Raw genomic sequence first — 20,195 nt, 5'->3', positions numbered from 1 at the left:
TATTTTGAGACACACAACCTTTTGAGCAATAGTCAGTTCGGATTCCGACAGGGCAGAAATACCACTGCGGCCATCCTGGAAATTGTTGACCAGACATTAACAGCCTTTGAAGACCGGAATATGGTGTCACTTGTCTTGTGTGATCTGAGCAAAGCTTTTGACTGCATTCCCTTTGGCACCCTGGTTGCAAAACTAGAATTTTATGGTGTATGTAACCCAGCATTAGCAGTAATAGAGTCATATCTTCATAATAGAAGACAGTTTGTCTCAGTTAAAAATAATTACTCCCCTGTAGCAGCAGTTAGTACTGGTGTACCACAGGGCTCGGTTCTGGGACCCTTCTTCTTCATCATAGCCATCAATGACCTACCTCATCACATAAATAGTACTACCATATGCTATGCAGATGACACAACCCTCCTCACCTCACATCAGAACATCTCAGCTTTGGACAATAACACACAGGAATCACTCAAATCAGCCATCCATTGGTTCACATCCAATAAATTACTGTGTAACTCAGAGAAAACACAACAGCTTCTCTTAGGGTTACCCAAAACCATAGAAAACAAAACTGTAAAACTATTAGGAATGCATATTGATTCCAAACTTAATTGGGAAGAACACGTAAATCAGGTTTGCAAAAAGCTTTCAAGAGTCTCCTATCTCCTTTGGAAACTTAGGGACATGATTAGCATGAACTTTCTGAGAACAATGTACTGTGGACTCTTCCAGTCACATATTACACATGGCCTTCTCATATGGGGGCACAGCTCTCACAGTAACAAAATTTTGTTGATGCAGAAAAGAATGCTGCGCATAATGTGTAAAGTCGGTCCCACGGAGCACTGTCGTCCTCTCTTTATAAGGCTAAGACTGTTGACCATTGTAAACTTGTATATTTATATCTGTGTGTTACACATTAAAAACAATGGTATGGAAGGTGTTGTCAGGGAAGAAATTCATAACTACAACACTAGAAGGAAGGCAGATTATGATATACCAAGACACAGACTAACAAAAAGTAGTAACTCACACAAAGTGAATACCTTAAAAATATTCAACAAACTACCGCAATCTGCTCAGGACATGCCCACAAAAATTCTTAAACAAAATTTGTACAATTGGTTATCTGACAATCCATTTTATTCTATGCAAGAATATTATGATCTGAGTAGCACAGAGATAAACCTGTAATTGCATAATTAACTTAATTAACTACTATATATACTGTTACAAAATATTTCATATCTAATACCTTTGTATTTCAACTGTGTTAGGTAACTACTTTATTTGCCAGTGTTATGATGTGTTACGTAACTACTGTGTTTGCTACTACAATGTAACTCATTTTTGGTACCTTTGTATGTATCTGAAACAAGAATATGTATTAACCATTGTAGTCACCTGCTTAAGGTTTAGGTTATTTGTAAGTTACTCATATGCTAATTATATCTATGCCTTATATATAGTGTCTGGAATATTAATATTATTTTATGTACTGACGAAGCCTATTTCATCTTGCATGATCAATGGCTAATAAAGAATCTTGAATCTTGAATCTTGAATCTTGAATCTTGAGTCCATAGGTGATAGCAGAATGGATGTAAGCAAAGTAGACAGTTCTGCTACACTCTCTCCTACATACAGTACTAATTATGCATAATGCATAGCAAGCAGAGCTTAACATGTTAGTGAGGTAGAGAATGTGGGCTTTCCGGTCTAATTTTCATCAATTTGCACACCTAAGAATTGTGGTAGCTGCCATTTCAATTTGTTTGTTTCGAATTTTGAGGTTCATCTCATGATGAGATTTTATTTTCCTGTAATGTATATAATTACTTTTTGAAATATTTAATGTTAGCCTGTTCAGTTCAAATCAGTTCCATATTTATTCCAAAACTCTGGTTGCAGATGTGGACAATACGCTATTTATGCCTGTTACAACAATATTTGTGTCATCAGCAAACAAAGTTATGTGCTTACCACTGATTGGGATCTTGATAGCAGTAATATATATAAGAAATAAGAGATGTCCTAGAACGCTGCCCTGAGGTACTCCGATTGGTACAGTCTGCAGGTCCAATCTGTACACAATGCTTTGGTTTTTATTGTTTGCTGAGGTAATTTCTACTACCTGTTTTCTATTGTGGAGATATGACTGAAACCATTTTAATGCAACTCCTTGTATACCTATAGCATCTAGTTTGTCTAGCAAGATATCATGATCAACAGTATCGGATGCCTTCGATAAGTCCAAGTTTATTCCTACTGTACTGTTATTTCTGTCAAGTCCCATTACAATGTTTTCGATGAATTGGGTAATGGCTGTTTCTGTACTCATGCCTTTGCAAAAACCATGTTGGTTTACAGATGAGAGATTGAATTTTTTGATGTAATTTGTAATTAATCTCTATTATTTTTGAAAATACAGATAACAAAGCTATAGGTCTATAGTTTCCCACTTCATATATATTACCCTTTTTATACAATAGTTTATTTTTGAAATTTTTAATCTTTGTGGGAACGCCCCTTCTGTTAATGATATGAAGAGCACAACAGTTATGACTGAACCTGGTAACTCATCAATTCCAGAGGACATTTTATTCTTCATTGTTTTATTATCCTAAGAACTCCTAATTTATTTGTGGGACATAGCAATACTGATTTACCACTTTGCCCTCTTTGATCTGTGTTGCTAATATTACCGGCATAATTTTTACTCAGATTGACTGGAGTGTTTATGAAATAGTAATTTATGTAATTTGCTAGAGTACCATTTCTGAGTAACACACCACGATTATCTTTTAATACAATGTCATCTTGCTTTTTAACACTTTTGTTTGTTTCCTTTTTTACTATATTCCATATTGCTTTCGATTTGTTTGCTGTCCCTATTATTACTTTGTCATTGTGTATTGCTTGGTTTACAGATGAGAGATTGAATTTTTTGATGTAATTTATCATTGTATTTTTGATGACAATCTCTATTATTTTTGAAAATACAGATAACAAAGCTATTGGTCTATAGTTTCATACTTCATTTATATTACCATTTTTATACAATGGTTTTATTTTTGAAATTTTTAATCTTTTCTTATAAATTTTCTTATATGTTTTAACATATTCTGCAGAGTTCTCATCTTGGTTGTCTTTTCTCAGTTGACTGAAAAGTTTTAGCTTTTGACTGGATATTCTGATAGTGGGTGTTATCCACTGGCTGCTGTTCCTTGACATAACATTAATTCTTGTCAGTTTTTTTGGAAAAACGTTTCAAATATGGACATGAAAGTATTATAAAATGCATTGAATGATTCATCACTGGCTGCTGTTCCTTGGCATAACATTAATTCTTGTCAGTTTTTTGGAAAACACATCTCAAATATGGACATGAAAATATTATAAAACACATTGAATGATTCATCAGTTGATGATTTTGAGTATACATCTTTCCAGGTTTCTTTTCCCAATGATTGAATAAAAATATTTACCTCTTCTGGGTAGAAGGGCCTTGTATATTCCCACTTGTATTTAACCACCTCAGGTACAGAAGAATTTATGTGTGTTACTAGTGTGTTGTGAAAGACCTAAGTTTACGTTTTGTGCCTCAGTAACATCCTTTTCGATATTTGTAAAGATATCATCTAATGGGGAAGAATATGACGCTGTTATTCTAGTGGGGTCCTTGAAGAGTGCTTTCATGTGAAAGCTGTTTAGGATACTCAAAAGCTGTCTTTTTTTCTTCATTTTCAATTAAGAGGTTGATGTTAAAATCCCCACATAGTAATAAGTTCACTTCATTGTTATACAAAATGTTTAGAACTGTTTCCAAATTTAAAAAAAATATGTTTTTGTCACCTGGTGGTGACCTGTATATTGATACGACACTTAGTTTTTTGTGCTTTTCCTCAGATTTTAGGTCTATGGCACATGATTCAAAATGTTTCTCAATATTTAGATGGTATGCTTCAGATCTAACTTTATACACAGCCCAGCCCTAGTGTATATGCATTCTCCATCATTTTTACAAAAACTGTGGCAATAATGAGATGCTAATTCAAAACTGCTTATATTTATAAGACTTAATACACTGACACTGCACAATTGTTCTGATAGACAAATACAAGAGGTGTCTCCAAAGTTGTTTCTGGCAACTTCTAATTCTAACACTTTATTCTTGAGACACTGAATGTTTTGACTCATTATCTTGAAAGGTTTGCAAGTATTTGTTATTTTGTCAATACCTGGTGAAGTGCTGCTCTGTTGCTGATTTTTTACACTTATCTGCAATTTTTCAGAATGATTTGTCACGATCTCTTCCTTTTCTTCATTTGGTGCCATAAAAAATCATCACTAAGTGATGCAGCTGTACCTAGCCTTTGGCTCCTCCTCAGACTGTGTTGATCAACTGCTACTGTTGTTGGAAGTTCAGTGGCTGCTGCTGTCGATGACATGGTTTCTTGTACAGAGACTGTGTTTGCTTTTTCTACTGACACTGTTTCTGCTGGAGGTGGGGCTGCTGCTGTAACTGATGATGGTTTTTCCTCAGCTACTGATGGTTCTTCTGCTATTGATGTAGGTTTAGTTGTTATTGATGTTTCTTCTGTTGTTGTTGTTGTGTCATTGTTTTTGTTGATGTTGTCATTGGTGGTGGTGGTGCTGGTGGTGGTGGGGGTGGTACCGCTTGTTGCTGTCATTTGTGTTGCACTTGCTACAACTGGCTTTGGCGATTTTACTGATGCTGCTGTACTGCTGTTTGTGTTGCAGATATTTGCAGGTGCCTCTTGATTTTTTCCAGTAATTTCTGGGTCACAATTTCCTTCCCTAGACTGTTCAAGTGAAGGCCATGTGATGAGTGAAACCTGCACCCAATGTCGCTGGCTGGGCATTAATATCAACAACATCAGCGTTTTTGAATTGCTTGCATATATCAGAAAGAAGGTCATTGGCAGCTCTTATCTCCTTTATTACACAAGACCAATGTGGCAATATATCATTCGAGCCACCAAACATAGCTATAACGTCACCTGAAGATAACTCCATAATTTCTTTATAATGGATAGTATTCATTATTTCTGAGAGGGGCGCTCCTGGCTTGACAAAGCTCGTGACTTTCACAGCTGCTGTCTCATTAACACGAGAGGCAATTCCGCATCCATGGCTATCGGCTAGAATATAAAGTTTAATCATGCAATCACGAATTTTTTGCTGTGACATTGGTACATGTTGTCATAGTTTGCGAGTCTTCAGGGGTGCAGAAATGGCTAGTTTAGGTATCTGAATGATTGCAGTAGCATTTTCTGATGCAGAGGTCATCACTTACTGTACTTTGTACATCATATTGGTTTTTCAAAGGAATTGGTGAATTTAGTAACTCTCTGGTGTTACCGGTGTCACCTTTCCACTCCGATATTGTGCTTTTGGTTGTTTTATGTGACGGACTGAGTTTCTCGTACCATAAATTGAGCTCTCTTTTGCATATAATGCATATGATGCCATTTTTGCCACCTTGCTCATAGTTTTTACACATGCTATAACTTGTTTTAGTGTTCATACAAGTTCCTGTACCTGAGTGAAATTTATCATACAATTTACTTGCATTCTGTTGTGTGCCTTTGTTACAGTCATGTTTTAAAACCTTGTTTTGTTTGAACAGTCTTTCTGTTAAGTTTGTGAACTAAATCATCTGGAAGACATTTTGAGCAGAACCATATCTTACATTTTGTATATGTATTTACACATTTATAATGGAACACAGTTTTACATATCGCGCACACACCTTTTGCTTCACATTTCTCACAGATGCAGGGGTCTGAATGTATTATTTCACTTGATTCATTGTATGACAATGTGGACGCTCCATGTGTGAAGTTTTCTTCATACCTTCTTCTGGCTTCAGTGTTCTTTTCTGTTACTTTTCTGATGATGTAGCACAAAAAACACAAATACTCGCAATATACATCGATACTATTACACATTGTACACTTTTCCTCATTCATTTTGTACTTTTGTTCAGACCTAATATTCTGCCAATTTATTCATGATCTAATTTACTTTCACATTCATGTTTAGATGTAATTAACAATCAAATGATGCAAAACAAACTACTTTGCTTTATTCATCATGTAATGGTTTCAGGAAAGTCTATAAGAGTAAGCAATACAAATTGCAGTGTGTCTGACTAGCCAACATCAAATATTCAAATCTGATGCTGAAGATGTGGAGCCTAAATGGTTAAAATTCAAAAGTAGTGTTCAATATGCCTTAGACCAATATGTGGAAAGTAAGTTTTTGAGGGATGGGAAAGATCCAGTGTGCTTCAATAGCTGTGTTAGAAAGCTCTATGAAAGCAAAGAGAGCTTCATCACAGATTTAAGTGAAGTTGAAACATAGTTGACAAACAATAGCTGAATGAATTCAAGATGAGTGTGTGGAGATCAATTTGAGGTATTCATAAATCTGTAAGTAAAATTTTGACAATCAATCTGATAAAAAAATCCTAAGGAGCTTTATCCTATATAAAATCAAGAAGTATACTGACATCACATGTTCAGTCACTCAGTGACTGTTCTAGCACCAGAATGGAAGACTACAGAAAGGGGGTCAAAGTACTGAGTTTAATCTTCTGAAATTGTTTCATGTCAGAAGAGTGTAATATGGTTCCTGCTTTCAGTCATTGTATGAATGCTAAAGTGGCAGATACTGAGGTATTTGACTGCAGAATAGAAAATCAACTAAAATCATTCAATGGTGGAAAGGCATCTGGAGTGGATGAGGCACCTGTGAGATTATACAACAGAAATGTTTCTCATAATAGCAGTAGTTTATTATAGATCACTGGAGCAATGAATGGCACCTGCTACCTGGAAAAATGTGCAAGTCAAGAAGGGTCACAGGACAGATGCACATATTTAAAGGATTATATCATTGATGTCAATCTTTTGTAGAATTATGAAACATGTTTTATGCTCATGTATTATGACTTTTTTTGGAGAACCAAATTTTCCTCCATAAAACTCAATATGAATATCACAAATGGAGATCTTGCAAAACTCTTCTTGCTCTGCCCACCCATGAGATCCAGAGCACAATAGACAATGGTATGCAGGTTGAAACCATGTTAATTGATTTCAGGAAGGCATTTGATACTGTTGTTTAGTGAACAAAATACAAGGTTACTGAGTACTGGACCAGATACTGGACCAGACTCATGATTGGATCCTGGACTTCCTTGTGGATAGAACTCAATTTGTTGCTCTTAATGTAACAAAACTGACTGACATAAATGTAATTTCAGGAGTACCCAAAGGATTTGCAATAGGGCCATTGCAGTTTAAAATAAATACTGGATGATACTTATTAACATTAAAAAAACCCAAGTAACACAGATGACGCTGAGACAAGTAATATAATATAAAATGCATGGAGTCACAAATGTCAGGAAATACCCCAAAAATGGACAAGAAAAGTTGAATATTTGATGTCACCAGATGCTGTACATTACTGCATATGCAGCAGTTGGGCTTAGACATCAGGGGATGATTGAGAGTGCAATAATTGCATCTGAGCAAATTGTGCCAATTTTGAACACATTTTGTAAATGTGATCTGTTGTAAACATAGAAGTCACAAAATTATTGTCCTCACTGCAATTAGTAGAGGCTTTTCTTATTTTGTGTAAAAAAATGTAGGTAATTTACTGGTAATGACAGAATTTGGAAGCTTATACTCATGTACTTGTGATATGATATGGTAGGTTTTTGTTGTACGGTACATTGCAATAAACCAGCAGGGATTGTGAGATTGGTAAATAAAAAATAATAAATCATATGTCAGTATAAACACATAGTTGTCTAACACAATGAAAAAACACTGCCTGCCAGATGCAAGACTCAAACCCTGAACTCCACGCACTAAAGCTCCACAAAACAGCCCGAGCTGATGTGAACACTTGACATTGGTTGGGATGAGCAGGTGTGACAGATTGATAGGCTCAACTGCTGCATGTGCAGTAAGGTATGTCACCTAGTGACATCACATTTTGAACATCTGTCATCCACTTTAGGGTATTTCCTGACATTTGTGACCTCATATGCATTATATTAAATTACTTGTCTCAGTGTCATCTACATCACTTCAGAGATTTTTAATAGGAATCACCTTGCACAAATGATCTAGGGAATAACATCAAAAACTTCATAATGCTAAGAGGCTTTTATCAGATGATGCAGTTATCTACAGGAAGATTACCAGACCAGAAGACTGTAATGAATTGGAGAAAGACCTGCAGAGGATTGATAATTGCTGTAGGTGCTGGCATTTGACCAGGAACATAAGTAAATGCAATGTGTTAAACATTTATTGGCAAAGAAATGCACTACTGTTTGTTTATACTATTGGAGATAAATCCTGGAATCAATAACTAATGTGAAGTACCTGGGAGTAACCATACAGAGTGACCTACAATAGAATGACTACAAAAACAAATTGCAGGCAAAGTAGATGTCAGCTGGAGATTAATTGGGAGAACCTTAAGAAATATCATTCATCCATGAAAGAAGTGACTTATAAAGCACTTGGACATCGCTCATCTGTCTGGGAAATTGATAGAGAAATAGAGGAGACCCAATGAACACCAGCATGTTACATCATGAGGTCATTTATTAATCAGTGCAACAGCACTACAAAGATGTTCAACAAATTCAAAAGAGGCATTATGCATCACAGAGAGGTTTATTATTGAAATTTCAAGACAGCAGATCCCAGGAAGAGATAAGCAACATATTACTTGTATTGTATTGTATTGTATGTTAACCGGTGACCTAGAAACGACGGAGAGGCTCCGTCCCCGCAGCAGCCGCAGTGGTCCACAACCCCACGACGAGTACCACAGTCCGCTTCACCCCTCCGCCGCCCCACACCAAACCCAGGGTTATTGTGTGGTTTGGGCCCTGGTGGACCCCCCCAGGGAACGTCTCACACCAGACGAGTGTAACCCCTATGTTTGTGTGATAGTGTAATGGTGGTGTGCACATATGTGGAGAAATTGTTTGCGCAGCAATTGCCAACGTAGTGTCACTGAGGGGGAATGAGAGGAACCAGGCCACATTCGCTGAGGCAGATGGAAAACTGCCTAAAAACTATCCACAGACTGGCCGGTTCACCAGACCTCAACACAAATTCACTGGGCAGATTTGTGCCAGGGACCAGTGCTCCTTCCCGCCTGAAAAGCCGTGCGTTAGACCGCATGGCCAACCGGGCGGGCAACATATTACTTCATCCTGCATATATCTTATAAAATGACCTCAATGAGAAAATCAGAGAAGCTGGAGCTCATTCAGAGGTTTACCAGCATTAATTCTTCTCACATGCCACTCATGAATGGAGAAGGAAAAGAGTGAAAGATACTGGGACCAGTACCAGAATACCCTCTACCACATGCCTTCAGGTGGCTTGTAGTATGTAAATATCTATGTGTATACAAGGTTACTTCTTATTGGGAATAAACCTTTCTGTCAGCAATCACTTCCTTACATTCTGTTCATTGTGCAAAGCACAATGTGTTCCATGAATGAATTTTAATTTTTAATGAATGCTCAGCACATTAAACTGTGTCTAAAAGGTGAGTTCTGATGGAAATGTATTTGTTTTAACAAGGGGGCTCACAGTTCAACAACAGTACACATTTATTTAACATACATTCCTATGAAAGGGATAGTATACACAGATACATAAAGAAGTAAATTTCCACATTTGTGCCAACTTTTAAACAACCAGTATAGATTTTACTTACTGAAGCAGCAAATCTTGATTATTGCAAGAACAGAAAGGATGCCTACTGTGGTTTCAATTTGCATACCTCACCACTACCAAGACAGATGGAATTTCTTTCAACTAGTGTCAAACATTTATTAAAATAAGTCATTTTCCTGCATAGGCTATTCTTTTAGGGAAAGAATTCTTTTAAGAAATTTACAGTGTCTGTGCACCCATATGAGAAAAAGACTAATGCACAACAGCTTCATAGCTTCATCATTTTCCCAGCTCTTTCATGCAGCAGATAGTTGTAAAAATAAGGCTCATTTCTGGCTGCATCTAGTTCTTTCAGCTGCACTGATGTTAGTGTAAGATGATCTAATTGTCATAGAACAATATTAAAGTATTACTGGTATTTCCATAAATGAGTGTATGGTAGCACTTGTGATGAAACATACTAGCTTCAGCTTCTTAAGTTCCTTCTGATATAACTTCTGATTTGCCTTTGAGGCCTACTCTAATATCACTCTTCAATGCAAACATTGGGACAATGTAGTATATTATTTGGAAAAAAATTCCAAAAGATGCTTGTCCTGATGCATAATTTATTGTATGCCTTGTGTCCCTTCACTAATGCTGATATTGTAATGATTTTGGGTATTTATTCCCTGTATTCATCAGAGGTAAGAAAAGTAACTCAACTATGAGAAATAACATAACTTTATTGTATTAATAAAACATATACATAAGAGCACAAGCACAACAGTGTAAGCACAGACTGAAGTCCAAAGATCTTAGCATTCATCATAGTAGGTGGTTGGTTGGTTCGTGAACCATCAATAGTCACCAAAGAGCTCCCCCCCCCCCCCCCCCCTCCCCCCGCCCTCCACCCTCCCAGCAGTGTGGAGTGTGGGGAAGGATGCACGGACAGTACCAGTGCTAGATCCCGTAGGGTGGAGCAGTGGTTAGGTGGTATCAGAAGGGACAGTCAGAAATACTGAATGACCAGCCTTGTGATGAGAGGTCCCCAAGAGAGGCATGACTGGATCATTCTTGATGACTGGGGAAGGTTGGAGATGCAAATGTTAGAGACCAAATAGTCTTGTAATCAGGCAGGTGCCTGCAGGTGTTGCCCTGCATGGTAAGGAGGGATCTCTGGCACACACACCTGGTCATGTGCATGTGCAAGTAGCAGCACAGTAATGGTGAGACTACCACATCCATCAATGGTCGCCGTGATGTCGCCCTAATCACCATCACTCAGTAGCTGGAATGAGCACAGAAGGGTGATGTAAGCGGTGGATGAGTTGTTGGGAGAACAAGGAGAAGTGACAAACATAAAGATCACTCCATCATGAAATTGAAGAAACAGATCCTTGATGCAGAAGTCAGGTATGTTCATGGAGAAGACCAGAGCACTAAGAGGGGAAGACAGGTGGTAATGGAAGCACAGAATGTCCACATATCCTAACTACTTCTTCTGGTAGGCTGCATCAACAAGGCACTAGTGTCAGGGGTTACAATTTTTTTTGGGGGCGGGGAGGGGGGGGGGGGAATAGATGGTATCATCCGTCAATACTGCATCTGCATCTGTGGTCATAGAGGCTCCTCGTCTAGTGTCCGAGAAGGTTTGACTCTGTTTAAGGAAACTTTCTGACATTTCCACTTGAGAAGAGTGTCCACTGTGTTATCTGCAAGGCTAAGTACCCCATGCAGCCCAGAGTACGGTGGTTGGGAGACACATGAATGGTGTCACTGTGAAGCATAAGAAACTTACAGTGTGCCTGATCACTGTATATGAACTCTCACTATATGGTGTGAGGATGCAGTGCAGGTATAATTATATTTGTGATATGTGAGCAAACAAGCTCAACTAGTGGAGGATACCGAGCGAGATGGCGCAGTGGTTAGACACTGGACTCGCATTCGGGAGGACGACGGTTCAATCCCGCGTCCGGCCATCCTGATTTAGGTTTTCCGTGATTTCCCTAAATCACTCCAGGCAAATGCCGGGATGGTTCCTCTGAAAGGGCACGGCCGACTTCCTTCCCCATCCTTCCCTAATCCGATGAGACCGATGACCACGCTGTCTGGTCTCCTTCCCCAAAACCAACCAACCAACCAACTAGTGGAGGGAGCTTGTCCTGTGGTAGGGGCTCTGTATCCTTGATGAACTCAGCAAGTATAACTAAAGATTCATCATAGAGGATATCAGCAAGGGAAGAGGTCAGGTCATCTCTGTTAGATGACTGAATGATACATGGTAGGACCTGTGACCAGAAATCAGGATGGCTTCTTTTGTTTCCTTTATTGCTTGCTCCATATACAAATTGAATAGCACTGGGGAGAGGCTACAACCCTGTCTCACTCCCTTCCCAACCACTTCCCTTGACCCTTATAGCTGACATCTGGTTTGTGTACAAATTGTAAATAGCCTTTTGCTCCCTGTATTTTACCCCTGCCACCTTCAGAATTTGAAAGAGAGTATTCCAGTCAACATTGTCAAAAGCTTTCTCTAAGTCTACAAATGCTAGAAATGTAGGTTTGCCTTTTCTTAATCTAGCTGCTAAGATAAGTCGTAGGGTCAGTATTGCCTCATGTGTTCCAATATTTCTACAGACACCAAACTGATCTTCCCCGAGGTTGGCTTCTACCAGTTTTTCCATTCGTCTGTAAAGAATTTGCATTAGTATTTTGCAGCCGTGACTTATTAAACTGATAGTTTGGTAATATTCACATCTGTCAACACCTGCTTTCTTTGGGATTGGAATTATTATATTCTTCTTGAAGTCTGAGGGTATTTCGCCTGTCTCATACATTATGCTCACCAGATGGTAGAGTTTTGTCAGGACTGGCTCTCCCAAGGCTGTCAGTAGCTCTAATGGAATGTTGTCTACTCCCGGGGCCTTGTTTCGACTTAGGTCTTTCAGTACTCTGTTAAATTCTTCACGCAGTATCATATCTCCCATTTCATCTTCATCTACATCCCCTTCCATTTCCATAATATTGCCCTCAAGTACCTTGCCCTTGTATAGACCCTCTATATACTCCTTCCACCTTTCTGCTTTCCCTTCTTTGCTTAGAACTGGGTTTTCATCTGAGCTCTTGATATTCATACAAGTAGTTCTCTTTTCTCCAAAGGTCTCTTTAATTTTCCTGTAGGTAGTATCTATCTTACCCCTAGTGAGATACATCCTTACATTTGTCCTCTAGCCATGCTTGCTTAGCCATTTTGCACTTCCTGTCGATCTCATTTTTGAGATGTTTGTATTCCTTTTTGCTTGCTTCATTTACTGCATTTTTATGTTTTCTCCTTTCATCAATTAAATTCAATATTTCTTCTGTCACCCAAGTATTTCTACTAGACCTAGTCTTTTTACCTACTTGATCCTCTGCTGCCTTCACTACTTCATCCCTCAAATCCACCCATTCTTCTTCTACTGTATTTCTTTCCTCCATTCTTGTCAACTGTTCCCTTATGCTCTCCCTGAAACTCTGTACAACCTCTGGTTTAGTCTGTTTATCCAGGTCCCATCTTCTTAAATTACCACCTTTTTGCAAGGAGGAGTGCGGGTACAACGAGATTAAATTTGCCCCCCAGCTGAACTAAATAATGGACTGAATTCTACACTAGTGACAGTGCTGATACATTGTTCTCCATATTTTCAAATTACATTCATTTTTTTGGACCAGTTGTACTGAAAATACAAGCACTTGTCAAGGTCTCTTACAGGCCTCTTTCCTCTTGGCAACTGAGGCCCTGGCTTACCTTATCTGTGAGTAAAAGAACTTAAGAAATTCAGAGAAACACTTATTGAGTGGATATACTTACCCTCACAAGTTTTTCTGAGTCTCCTCTCCACTTACTAACAAGTGAGCAGGCTGATATATTGAAGAATGTTGTTTTGCATTGTGCTGCAACAGCTTTGGCAAGCAAAGTTTTCCCTGAAATATTAGGTTCTTGAATGCATCACCAGGGTACTTTCTCAGACTAAAAATTACAATAAATATAATAAATATTACAGAAAACTTTAGTTTTACATTGTGTACCTGTTCCTGGTGGTCCATACAGTAATAAACCCTTCCATGGTGACAGAATTCCTGAGAACAGCTCTGGGTATTTGACTGGGTAGACAACAGCTTCTTTAAGCAGACTTTTGGCTTTATTTAATCCCTTTACATCATCCCAGTGAACATTCAAGTTCATCATCCATATAGCCTAAATAATTAAGAATTTGTTATTATAGTGCACTGAGATTTAGACAGCTCTGAAGCCTTGATTATTTCATACATACCTGTATAATAATTTCTGCCAGATCTTTGTATTCACCACTGAAATGTGGTGGAGGTTGCAATAATGTACTCCTGATGGAGTTATTCTCTTCTGTCTTACTGTTGTCTGCCACTAGCAGTGGTATTACCTTTATCTCTGACTGCAAATCCTTAGATAACTGTTCAGCATCAACTGACTTATCTGGCTTACAGTCATTTTTTCCACCCTCTTTTTGCTCAAAGGAATTACTTTCATTATTCAGAGTTGACGATGAACTGTTGGCTTGTACTGTTTTCTTCTTTTGAAAGTTATTTTTTGATTTTGGAACTGAGAAATTTGTTGATTCTATATTTTCTACTGCCTTCTTGCATATTTTAGGATACTTTTGGAATCTTAGATAGTAGTATGTTTCATACTCCATAACTATAGTTGGAAGGTCTATGTTGTCACAGACTTCATATTCACCAGTCAAACATGCTTCTTTGGACAGACTTTGAGCAGAACACTGAAGTCTTAAAAACACATAATCAATGACAAAAACAGAACTAAAGGAAAAGGTCATAAAATATTAATGCAGTATATAAAATTAAATGGTATTTTAAATTGGGTAATAATGGACTGAAGAATGAAACAAAAAATTACAGTGAATATGACATCAAACATTTACCTGAGAATAAAAGAAGATGAAGTACATGTCTGAAGAGGCAACTGGGCAATACTGCGACATTACAACAGATATTAGAGTTACACTATTACTGAAGACTTGCCACAATTAATTTGTACATTAAATGATTGCAAATCAACACCTTACATAATTAGTGGTTACCACTTGGAAAGAAAACAGCTTTATCCCCAGTTATTCTATTTGGCTGCTGTTTATTTATAATTACATATTTAATGAATATATTGTTTGGTTGATAGCATTTACTATGAATTTTCTAAGTTACAAAAAAGGTTTTCCAAACTTTAGATTTAAATAATTCATCCCTATACCCATTGTTAATGATCTATGTTGCTGTCTATCTTTTAACACCTGGATCTCATTTGTCCATTCTTCATTTCTTCTTAGAAATTACGACCCTCATCTCCCCCCTCCCCCGCCCCCATCATACCTGCATATCATGCACATTTCAATCACCCTTTTCATCTAGTCAGACCTGTAATTTTCCAAGAATTTCACTCCTCCAACCTAGCTGCACTTCCTTCCCTAAAGCCCTTCTTAGTGTGTCAAGTATCACGAACATGGAATGAACAGATAAGTTCACCTCATACCCCTACCTTTTACCTACTCTGAAAACTCCACAAACCAACTCTAGTGATCTTGCTGCTTGTTGCCCCTTCATGGCTCCTTACAGCATTCCCATGGCCTTAATTTACCAACATCTTTAATCAATCTTATCTACACCTAAGAAGTTAATCACTTCCTCCATCTCCTTACCACAATTCCTGTCCCATAAGCATGCCACTGTGTTTGTTACACTGCTGTATGCTAACATCCCCAATGCCCATGAACTTTCTGTCATTGGCTCTACCTTTCCCCATGTCTTCTTGACACTGATACTTCCTTCCTAACCCTTTGGGCCACTCACAAATGTTCATAATTTGAAGAACAATAGCTACAAACATATCCACAGAACTACCACATTAATTCATGGAGTACCTTTCTACTCCAGCCTCTTTATGGGTCTGCTGGAGGAATTCTTTCCATCCAGGAGTCACATTCAGAAGGAGGAAGTTCACATCCGTTTCTTACCACCTAAATTTAGTTTTTACTACATTACTTAAGCCAAATTCTGGTATGGCTCCTTTGAAAAGGGCATTGTTGATTTCTTTTCTCATCCTTTTCCAATCTGAGATGACTGTGCTCAGCTTGTGCCATCAGTTGGGCATTAATCCCTAATCTTTCTTACTTATTTCCTAACAACAACAATGTGGGAAGGATAGATTGCTACTTATTGTAAAGAAGACACATTAAGTAGCAGACAGGCACAAGTAAAAGACACTTTCACAAAGGTTTCAGCCACAGTCTTCATCAGCAAAAGAGAAACAGAGAAACACACACCATTCATACTCACAAGCAAGCACACCTCATGCACACAACTGGAAGCTCGGGCCAGAATGCAACCATCACGTGGGATGGAAGCAACAATCTGCAGGGGGTGGAGAAGGAATAGTAGTGCTGGGTGAGTGGGTGAGTGGGGGGGGGGGGGGGGGGGAGTAGGTGGGGCAGTAGGTGGGTGGGTGGGGGGGGAGGGGGGGAGACAGGAAAGCTGTCTGCCAGAGTGTGCACTGTCAGGTGCAGCATTAGGAGGTCATGGGGCAGGGAACTGGAGAAAAAAAAACGAGTGAAAAGGAGAGGAGCAGGGAAATATTGGCAGAGAGTGGCAAACAAAGAGGGTGAGAGGTAAGAATAGGGAGGAGATGATAGGATGGGGTGAGCGGGGGGGGGGGGGGGATGGGAAACTGTTGGATGGAGGGTGCAGTATATTACTATAGGTTGAGGACATGATAATTATGGGAGTGGAGAATGTGTTGGTAGGTTGTTATACCAATATGAAAAGCTGTGCAGTGATTCAGCAGAGCTGGTAAATGATATGGCTGCATTCATAGCTGGCCCAACCCCTGATGGGGTAGGATAAACTGGTGACAGGACTGGAATAGGAAGTGCTGGGTTGTTGGACTGGGTGGGTCTTGCACCTTGGTCTTTTACAGGGGTATGATGGTTGTGGCAAGAGATGGATTAGGAGCGGCATAGGGATGGACTAGGATGCTATGGAGGTTGGGTGGGTGACAAAACACCACTTTAGGGGGACAGGAAGGATCTTGGGTAGGATGTCCCTTATTTCAGGGCATGATGATAGATAATCAAAGCCCTGGTGAAGGATGTGGTTTAGTTTTTCCAGTTCAGGGTGGTACTGGGTGATGAAGGGAGCACTCCTTTGTGGCTGGTTCTTGGTAGTGGTGGGAGGACTGGGGGTTAGAGGGGAAATAGCATGGGAGATCTGTTTTTGGACTAGATCCTGGTCATGGTGCCTGTCTGTGAAGGCCTTGGTAAGACCTGCAGTATACTGAGCAAGCGAGTTCTTGTCACCGTAGATATGCCATCCCCAGGTGGTCAGATCATGAAGATATCATTAATGAACCTGAACCAGACTAGGGGTTTGGCATTTTACGAGGCAAGGAAGGTCTCATTTAGATGACCCATACACAGGTTGGCATGCAGATTCTCATGGCTGTGCAATGGATTTGTTTGTGTACCTTCCCTTCAAAGGAGATGTAGTTGTGGGTTAGGATAAGTATAGTAAGGTGTATGAGGAATGAGGTAGTGGTTTTGGAGTCTAGAGCATGACAGGAAAGGTCGTCTTCACAGTAGTAAGCCCTTGGGCATGAGGGATGTTGGTACATAGGGAGGTGGCATCAACAGTGACTAGGAGGGATTCAGGAGTGACTAGGAGGGATTCAGGAGGTAAAGTGGTGGGGATGGTGGAGAGTTGACAAAGGAAGTGGTTGGTATCCTTGATGTGGGAGGCTATATTATGGGCAACTGGTTGAAGGTATTGGTCAATGAAAGCTGAAATTCTTTCAGTGGGGGCACAATAACCAGCCACAATGGAGCATCCAGGATTGTTAGGTTTGTGGATTTTGGGGAGCATATAGAGGGTGGGTGTGTGGGGTGTCATAGACGTGAGGAGTGAAGGATTCAGAGGAGAGGTTCTGAAAAGGACCTCATGCTTTAAGCAAGGACTGGAAGTTCTGTTGGACTTCTGGGATGGGATTACTTTGGCAGAGTCTACAGGTTGAGGAATCAGATAAATGGTGGAGGTCTCCTGGCAGATAGTCAGTGCGATTCATAACAACAGTGGTGGACACTCATTCAGACTCTGTATGTGACAATCTGCTGCCTCAGGTTCAAAAACACATTGTGTGTGACATTACATCATCGTAAGTACTGTCCCCTGCTGTTCCTCCAGTGCGCCGTAGTGCTTCTCCCTAAGAACAATATTCCCCCCCCCCCTTCTCCTACAGCACCACCTATGACTACCATCAATGAGATTCACTTTTCCATCAACATTTCTGGGTGCCTACATGATGAGATTTCCTTACTGCTCCAAGATCGATCATTCTCCATCCTTTGTGTGAGGGCACTCCGCCTGAGGCTACACTCACTTCACATATAACCACCCATTGGACAATCCCCGTTTCAGATGATATGGATGCAACACTCGACAGCAATGGGATACTCAAGATACATGTCTTCCTCTTCGCCACTCCTCCGACACCTCCCATGCCAGTACAGTTCACACATGCAGGGCAACCAGTCCATCCACCTTACTGGATGGCTGACTATACCTTCTGTAGTCCAACATGCATGGACCTACCTGACTCCACAAAAAACAGTCCACCCATGCCTTCCATTAGGACTAGTCATGGCATAGATGGTCATGCTACCTTGCATGATCAGCCAACACCTGTTGAGCAGACCTCAACACCGCTGTATTTGACAACATCCACTTCCTCTCCCTAGGGCTCTGCACTCACAAGAGTGGAGTGGGGAGAGTGGGCTCTGTGGCAACCATAGACTGCCAATGACGATAGAATGAGGAGTGCTCTATCTTCAGATTTAGTGAGCTTTGAATCTTGTTTTGGGTCTAAGGTTGTATTTGTTCGACATGTGTTATTTTTTGGTTGTTGTGCACAAATAAAGAGTTGGTTATTTCTATCAGGAAGCTCATTAGTGTTGATAAAATACCAACAAGCTTTCCTGTTCTTGAATCCAGAACTGATCAGATAATTTGTAGAAAGATTAGCTAATGATGTGCATTTTCTGTGTTCTATTGAACTGTTAGGGATTTCCGTTTACATGGTTTATGTTGTACTGGAACTTTTGAATATCTTTGTACCCAGGTTCATAACTCCACTTCTTAACCCAAGAGAAGGAGACGAAGTCTGCATGAAATTTATTTTTGTGTCTTGTATTACAATTGTGTAGATCAAAATTCAGCTGAAATTGGTTCCATTCAAGTAACAAAAAGTATTGAGGAATAAATAGAAGAGAAACTGAGTGCAAGATTTTCATGACATTTAAAAAGGTTCCTGTGAGATGTATGGTTATCTACATTACACTATATTATGACTGCTCTCTCCTGTTGAGGAAATAATTTATTTACTTTAGTTGTTCTGCTTCAGTATTTAATTCCATAGGACAATAAGGAATGAAAATGAGCAAAACAAGCCAACACTTTCCTCTATGTTAACACAATGACAGGTGCTTCTAAGGGCAAAACATACCACATTGAGCTTCTTAATTCATTTATCTATGTGATGAATCCATTTTAACTTGTTATTCAACAGAACCCCAAGGAATTTTGAACACAGTGTTTCACTTAGTGTACAATTATTAATATCTGCTTCTGGTACTAGCAGGTCACTTGTGCTTGCATGAAATCACATAATCTGAGCCTTTATGAGATTAAGACTTAACTTGTCAGCTGTGGAACATTTGTAATTTGTTTAAATTTAATTGCTAGCCCATAGACACCTTTCAACCTGAATAAGACATCGTTCAGTCACACACACACACACACACACACACACACACACACACACAATATGTTGTACCTATGTAAATACAGTATGTATAGGTCAATACATAACTGCACAGTTACAGTACTATTTGCAAATTCATCAGCAATATAGAAAGCTTCTTCTTTCAGCCAGGATTTTACTGACTTTCCGAAGTTATTAATTTTCAACTGGCTCATCCCACATAGTAATTTTTAATAAAAGATTTGCCACACACAAAGTTTTTTGTATTTTTTTAGTCTAGTCCAGCAGATATTCAAAGAGTTCTCGTTCCTGTTTCTGAACAGTAGACATTTGATTTGGTATCTTGTTCATCCTGAATGATCCTAGTGTGCATAATGGTGTGAAAGGTGTACAGACTTAGAACAGTCAGTGTTTTGTCTTCAGTATAATGTTTAGCTACATCTGATATGTCTCTGATAAGATTGTGTTCAGAACCTTGAGCACTATGCTTGTGTTGTTAATAAACATTACATGTTCTGAACTACTCTACAAAATCATCAGAATATCATTTCTACAGGCTAAGAACAAATGTGGCTCAGTACTAATTCTGGAACCAGGTATATATGATGTCCTCCCTTCTG

At 39.2% G+C, this 20,195-nt stretch overlaps 1 protein-coding gene across 1 annotated transcript in view; it reads right to left on the bottom strand.

The window, feature by feature from the left end:
- The window catches only part of LOC124804807 (katanin p60 ATPase-containing subunit A-like 2), a 183,918-nt gene that overhangs the window by 48,369 nt on the left and 115,354 nt on the right, over window positions 1–20,195 (bottom strand). The window contains exons 5-8 of the mRNA XM_047265144.1: window positions 14,696–14,746; window positions 14,051–14,540; window positions 13,806–13,974; window positions 13,588–13,700 (exon numbers count right to left, since the gene is read on the bottom strand). Of these exons, the coding sequence (XP_047121100.1) occupies window positions 13,588–13,700; window positions 13,806–13,974; window positions 14,051–14,540; window positions 14,696–14,746 (823 nt within the window). The remainder of the gene's footprint in view (window positions 1–13,587; window positions 13,701–13,805; window positions 13,975–14,050; window positions 14,541–14,695; window positions 14,747–20,195) is intronic.

Source organism: Schistocerca piceifrons, chromosome 7, assembly GCF_021461385.2.
Source record: "Schistocerca piceifrons isolate TAMUIC-IGC-003096 chromosome 7, iqSchPice1.1, whole genome shotgun sequence".
NCBI classification, from domain to species: Eukaryota; Metazoa; Arthropoda; class Insecta; order Orthoptera; family Acrididae; genus Schistocerca; species Schistocerca piceifrons.
This window is presented reverse-complemented; position numbering and strand designations above follow the sequence as displayed.